The following is a 6231-nucleotide window of genomic DNA, read 5'->3' on the forward strand; positions in this document are numbered from 1 at the left end:
GCAAGAGAGGCCAGCAGTGTTGAAGGGCTTTATTGGGGCTGCCCTGAGCCCCTCACAGTGTTACAGGAACCCACTGGTCTTGCCGTTGCCTCTGTTCTTTGGGGTCTTGGGAGGGAAGGCAGGAGGAGGACCAGCTTTCCTGGCACAGAGAAGGCCCTTCTGTGGGGTGGGACCAGGAGGTGGGAGAAGTGGAAAATTCAGGACGAGCCGGGCCGGCTACGGGGCTGGAGGGGGACGGGGCTGCCTCCTGGAGTATGGAGGGCACGGAGCGTTGGCTTTGTGAGAGGGAGAGTGGCCATAGGAGGCCCCCAGAGTCAGGAAGAGCGGATGGGTGGTGCTTCCTGGGCACTGAATGTGTGTACCACCCAGGGCACGAGGGCCAGGACCAGGCATGGCCAGAGGGTGTACTTGAGGAAATTGAAGATGTAGAAAAGGCTGATCTGCGGCGGGTAGCCCAGCCAGTCCAGGGGCCCCAGCAGCCCCATGGCCAGTACGAGGCAGGCTAGCTTCTGGCCATAGCCCAGGTGTGCCCGCCGTACCTGGGCATAGCAGGGAGAGTGCAGAGCGATGCCCAGACCCAGGGCAGCTCCTGAGTCACGGCTCAGGGAGGCAAAGGGTCGGCTGTCCAAGTGCACCCACTCGGGCCGCTCACACCACTTAGAGGCTAGGCTGATGGACCTGCAGGGAGCAAGAGTCTTTGCCAGGAGAGGGATTCCCCTGGAACCTGGAGGGTGGATGGCTCTCAACCCCTTTGGGGCCTATCCCCATGTTCTGCTGTGGCCCCACTGTGCCCAAGCTTCAAAGCAGGACTTACCAAGAAAGATCCAGGCCCAGCGTAAAGAGGGTCCAATAGATGAGGCTGGCACCCAGCAAGAGAGCCAGCGAGGTCAACCCGTAGAAGCTTAGCTCCCGTTCCATGGGGACCCGGGGGGTCATCAGCCAGCCCAGGACAGCACCTGGGGAAGTAGGGTGACAGCAGCTTCAAGGGGTTTGGGGATAGGACCTGCACCCCGAGCTGCAGTGGGGTTTGGCAGAATAGTCTGCGATGTAAGGGGGGCCTTGGGGTTGGCCGTACCATGGGAAGATCATGCACTGGTCCTCCCACGGCCAACGGCACCCTCGGGGTCCACCCTGTCGCCCCAGCTGCTCACCAGTTATTAGGCCAGCCAGCACCTGGTGAGGGAAATGTGCTAAGAGGAAGACCCGGGACAAGCCGACAGCCAGCAGGAAGGTGCAATAAGCCAGACTAGGGATCACCCTCACCCAGCGGCTAAAAAGAAGAGAGGCAGACAGTTCAGGAGGTGTCCATACACAGCTGGGCTCCATGGTTTGACCAGATGCCCCGTGGTCCCCAGAACTCCAGCTCCCAGGCTGTCCTGCTGCTGGGTCTTTTGGGTCCAGGGTACCATCCCCCCTGCCCCCCTGTTGGTGGGCAAGGCCAAGGTGTACCTGTGGGTTCGAGTGGCCATCTGGGAAGAGATGGCTGTCATTATGGGCCAGAGGGCTGCTCCTGTGATCATACAGTGTCCAGAAGGGCTGCCTGCCAGGAGATTCAGAAGCGTGTGGTGAAAGGATGGGGTTGGAACCCTGGTGCCCCTGGTGATAGATCAACGCAGCGGCCTCCCCGTGGAGGGCCTTCCTCTAGCGCTGGCCCACAGCTCCCTCTGCCCTGAAGTTGTCTTAGCCCCTGCCTGAGGCCACTGCTCTCAGGCTTCTGCCTTGACCTTGGCTCTTGGCTCTAGTCAGTACAAGGTAGGCATGAGGCACACTGGCAGAGGTGCTCTTCCCCTAAAATTCAGCTGGGTCTTCGCTGGGTTTCTTGGTTCCCTGGTCCAGGAAACGAGAGGCCGGGCCTCTGGTTAGGCCACCCTGGCTGTTAAGTACTGCACAACACTCACCGACCCCCTAACCACTCTGGCAGAGGGAGGGCTGAGGCTTCTCACCTGGACCAGTTTCACAAGAAGAGGGGAACTGGTGCACCTGGGCCGGCGCCTGGCTGTAGTACCCAGACTCGTGGACCCACCAAAAGGGCCTGTCTCCAAACAGAAACCTAGAAGAGAAGACAAGCAAGATGACCTCACATGCGCCCACGGCCAGGGGAGCAGGGCAGGTGCGGCAGAAAAGACACCTGGAGTAGCCTGGACGGCTTACAGGGTAGAGTCAGCAAGGGAGTTCAATTCAGTGCCATTGCCTTATCAGGGTTTTGTTTTGTTGTTGTTTTATTTTGGAATAGGAGAAAGCATGCTTTTTTTTTTTTTTTTTTTTTTTTTTTGTCTTTTTGCCTTTTCTAGGGCTGCTTCTTGCGGCATATGGAGGTTCCCAGGCTAGGGGTCTAATTGGAGCTGTAGCCACCAGCCTACGCCAGAGCCACAGCAACACGGGATCTGAGCCATGTCTGCAACCCACAGCACAGCTCACGGCAACGCCGGATCCTTTAACCCACTGAGCAAGGGCAGGGATCAAACCCGAAACCTCATGGTTCCTAGTCGGATTCGTTAACCACTGCACCTCGACGGGAACTCCGAAAGCATGCTATTTTTAAAAAAATGATAAGGAAGGAGACTGTGTGTGATGTGAGCTCTAAGATGCTCAGAAGTCCCATTCTTACGCCTCCCGCTGCAGGGCCAGCTCTGCTCTTGTCACCTATACGGAGCCCAGGCCGTAACTCTCACCCTGCCTCCCAGACCCTCCTGCTTCCTCTCTCTCCATTTCCCAAATCCCAGCCTGAATTACTTAGGTAAGCCGCTCAGATTTGAAAATGGGAGTTGTGGAATGGACAGAGAAGTCGAGAGAGAAAATGAGAAAGACAACAAAGTTGTTGCCAACAAAGTTCAAAATCCCCTCCCTGGCTTTAAAGCTGCTTTGCTTGACCCCAGGAAACACACTGCAGAGGCTGCTGTGGCCAGAAAAGAGAAAAAAGGTGGGAGATCAGAAAAGACGCCGGGGAGGAAGATAGAAAGGACTCACCTCCCAACCCCCCCCCCCAAAAAAAAAACTGAGCCTGGTTCACACACCAGATGCTCCACACAAGTCCTTAGGAAATGAATAGAGGTTTTGCCATGTGGGGGGCCATTAAGAGTGTCTACCCAAGGCAGGTGGTCTTAGGGGAACAGGAGGAGAGAGGGAGGCTTATGCAGACTTGGAGGAAGGAGAGCACAAAGCAAAGGCAATTGGGTAGGAAGGAAATGATTAGACAACTGCTTTTCCGTTTGCACTAGGCATGAAGCCCTTGCAGAGGAGAGTGGAAGGGAAGGTAGTTTTTTCAGCAAGTCATTCCAGCCCATTCAAGTGTCTCCTATGAACCTCCCTTCCCTCCCCCAGGCTGGCAATCTGGCAAGAGGCTAAGGTGAGGGGAGGTCCAGCTGCTGCATGCTCAGAAGAGGTACAGCTCCCTTCTGCACCCGAGAGAGAAAAGGTGGCACAGAGAGATAGCCTGGAAGGGCTCCACCCACTTGCCTGGGATTCCTGGCTTCTAAGTCTGTATGAAGAGCCCACTCGTGAATGAAGGGGAAAAGGAAGAGGAGAAAGTGGTCCCTGAAAGGCAATGCTTTAGCCCAGTCCTTTTGACAATTTACTGTGCACGTGAATCACCGGGGTCTTTGTTAAAAACACAGATTCTGATTCAGTAGCCCTGGTCTGAGGCCTGAGATTCTTCATTTCGAGCAAGTTTTTAAATGCTTTAAGTGCTGCTGGCCATTGTCCGGGGACCACACCTTAATTTGCAAGTCTTCCCCGTCCTTAGCAGCTAGTGCGAAAGCCTAGCATGAACGATGCTTCTTAAAAACTGAAAAACTTCTTAAAAAACTCGGTCAAATACACGAATGAATAAATAAGTTGTGATAAACAGAGTGAGCTGAGAAGCAGGACTTCCTGCTACTCAAGTCATCATAGATGCTTGTTAAAATACAGATTCCCAGCCCCTCCCCTAGAGTTTCAAAATCAGTCCATCAGAGGTGGAATGGGGTATTTGCATTTTAAACACGACCCCCTCGGTGATTTCTCTGATCAGGCCCGTTAAACCCTAGTCTAATGATTAGGAGGGGGATTCTGAGGTCTGAGTCCAAGACGCACAAAGATGCTCCAAGGGGAAAAGTCAGTGGCCACGGGCTAGGGGGTGGGCAGATCTTTACGAGGTCATGGGTTCACTGTTGGGAGGGTGCCAGGCCTTTGAGGCACCTGCTGAGAGAGAGATCAGGAACTGCACAGGACTTAAGGCCCTTGGGGGTGGGGGACCAGGACGCCGGAGGGCTTCGCTGTCTCACCACTTGAAGACGAGGTTGAGCCACTCGGTGATGAGGCTGATCCAGAGTACCGCGATGCCCACCCGGCGAGAGGCGTAGTAGGCCGCAGGGAAGTAGAACAGAAAGAGGCTTTTGGGGTCGCCCAGAAAGGTGACCCAGAGCCACACGTTCTCCAACCAGGGCAGCTGGTTCTGCAGCGCCTCGGCCATCGCGATGCCCGCGCCCAGTGTGGACTCCATGACCACCCAGTGGCCGGCCCGGCCAGGGTTTGATCTAGGGCGGAAGCGGAGGAGTCCAGGAGACAAGGAAACTGCTACTCACTGCGCTCCAAAGCCCACCCTTCGGAGTCGAGGCCACGCCCCCGGCAGCTGCCAGCGAAACCCCGCCCCTGCCCCGCCCCCGGCAGCCCCGGCTTGCCCCAGCCCGGCCTCCTGCCGGTACCGTTTCCTTCTGCGCTCTTCCCGGGCCTTCCTTTCTACTGGGCAGCGCAGGGGACAAATCTTTGCGAAGGCGTTTCCGCAGATCCCCACGTGGCTGCTGTTGCCGGCACGTGGGCATCAGCGTAAGAGGCCACTGCCGCTGCTGTTCCGGGTCAAGGGACAGACTAACCTGAGGGTCGGTGACGCGCCCAGGGTCCTTCCTTTGCTGCTGTGAGGATGGATATGTAATTTTTAGGGCCAGGATCCTTCCAGACCAAACCTTTCTCCTCCGCTACCGCTACCCTCCAAAGATATTTGGAGATCTTCTGGAGATCGAGCTAGGCATCTCCGGTGGGCGCTGAAGTGGGAGGCTGAGTTGGCACACACTGCTGGCTAATCGGTTCAAGCCTCCACTGCTTGAATTCAAACGCTGTTGATTTAGAGGCTGACAGATAAGCCTCTTGATCTTGAGAAGTTGTCCCTAAAGGCTTACACATAGCAGTCTAAGTCACACTTCCTCCCAGTTCTAAGCTTGCCTTGCTCCTCTCCTTTTGTCATTTTGCTTTCCAAAACCCCGCTGGGCAGATAAACCATGAGATAGTAGCTAGCTTGGTAAAGGAAGAGGAGGGGCACACACCCACGACAAAAATTGGAATAATCCTCTGAAGGAGCACACACAGAAAATAGAAATCTCAGCTATTCCAGGCGAGGTCTTGCCTAAAGGCAGAGGTGAGGTGGGAGGAGACTGCTGAAGTGGTTCCTTCCTACCTCAAGCAACTTTGTTCTTGGAGAGTGTTTTGTTTTGTTTTTTAAGGGTGAAGATGAAAATGTAAATCCGGGTTTTTTTTTTTTTTTTTTTTTTTTTTTTTTGTCTTTTGTCTTTTTTTGTTGTTGTTGTTGTTGCTATTGCTATTTCTTGGGCCGCTCCCGCGGCATATGGAGGTTCCCAGGCTAGGGGTCGAATCGGAGCTGTAGCCACCGGCCTACGCCAGAGCCACAGCATCGCGGGATCCGAGCCGCGTCTGCAACCTACACCACAGCTCACGGCAACGCCGGATCGTTAACCCACTGAGCAAGGGCAGGGACCGAACCCGCAACCTCATGGTTCCCAGTCGGATTCGTTAACCACTGCGCCACGACGGGAACTCCGTAAATCCGGGTTTTTCTTGGAAAGATTAATTTCACTAATTAAAACGGTGTGGGGAAGGGAAGCTAGATAAAAAAAATCTCATTTCACTCCTTTGCTAAATGTTTTTCAATTGCCCCAAAGGAAAAAAAATTCAATTTCCTAAGTCTTTGAAAGTTTGCTTGGGCTCTAGCCACACAAATTTTACCAGCCCAGTCTCACACTGTTTCCTGATATTTCTGAGCTGCCTGATATCACCAAGCTCTCTTCTCTCAGGGGTCCTGGCATCTGCAGTTCCCTCTGCCTGGAACATGGCCACGCTCTTTCGCCGCTTATCCTTCAGGTCTCAGATTTTTTACTTCTTCCAGGAATCTTTTTCTAACAGTGCCTGGCAACCATTTATGAAAATCAACAATGACAACATTGCATAAAAAGTGGAGTGGCA

The 6231-nt window shown here is 54.3% G+C and overlaps 1 protein-coding gene across 4 annotated transcripts; it reads right to left on the reverse strand.

Moving 5' to 3' along the window:
• Positions 1–14: 14 nt before the first annotated feature.
• On the reverse strand, positions 15–4737 carry G6PC3 (glucose-6-phosphatase catalytic subunit 3). Of its 4 annotated transcripts, none has more exons than XM_003131354.5 (7): positions 4683–4737; positions 4263–4514; positions 1944–2050; positions 1450–1540; positions 1152–1270; positions 815–956; positions 15–678 (listed from the first exon to the last, which is right to left on the reverse strand). In XM_003131354.5, the coding sequence occupies exons 2-7, from the start codon at positions 4478–4480 to the stop codon at positions 315–317; spliced, it is 1041 nt and encodes a 346-aa protein (XP_003131402.1). In that variant the 5' UTR covers positions 4481–4514; positions 4683–4737; the 3' UTR covers positions 15–314. The 4 variants fall into 4 exon arrangements, with proteins under 4 accessions (XP_003131402.1, XP_084840559.1, XP_084840560.1 ...); XM_084984433.1 differs by having other exon boundaries at positions 1076–1270; XM_084984434.1 differs by lacking the exon at positions 1152–1270.
• Between the last annotated feature and the right edge of the window lie 1494 nt (positions 4738–6231).

This window comes from Sus scrofa, chromosome 12 (assembly GCF_054392235.1).
Source record: "Sus scrofa isolate SSC_HxYL_T2T_F1_AM1 chromosome 12, Sscrofa_HxYL_maternal_Yorkshire_Landrace_v2.0, whole genome shotgun sequence".
Classification (NCBI taxonomy): Eukaryota; Metazoa; Chordata; class Mammalia; order Artiodactyla; family Suidae; genus Sus; species Sus scrofa.

What these genes read in the sequence shown, in the direction of transcription:
- G6PC3 (XM_003131354.5), bottom strand. Translation starts at nt 4,480, where the DNA reads ATGGAGTCCACACTGGGCGCGGGCATCGCGATGGCCGAGGCGCTGCAG. An exon ending in TTCTTGTGAAACTGGTCCAG is followed by an intron (nt 1,541 to 1,943) that starts GTGAGAAGCCTC and finishes ATCTCCTGGCAG; the next exon opens with GCAGCCCTTCTGGACACTGT. An exon ending in CTGGGCCTGGATCTTTCTTG is followed by an intron (nt 679 to 814) that starts GTAAGTCCTGCT and finishes TGCTCCCTGCAG; the next exon opens with GTCCATCAGCCTAGCCTCTA.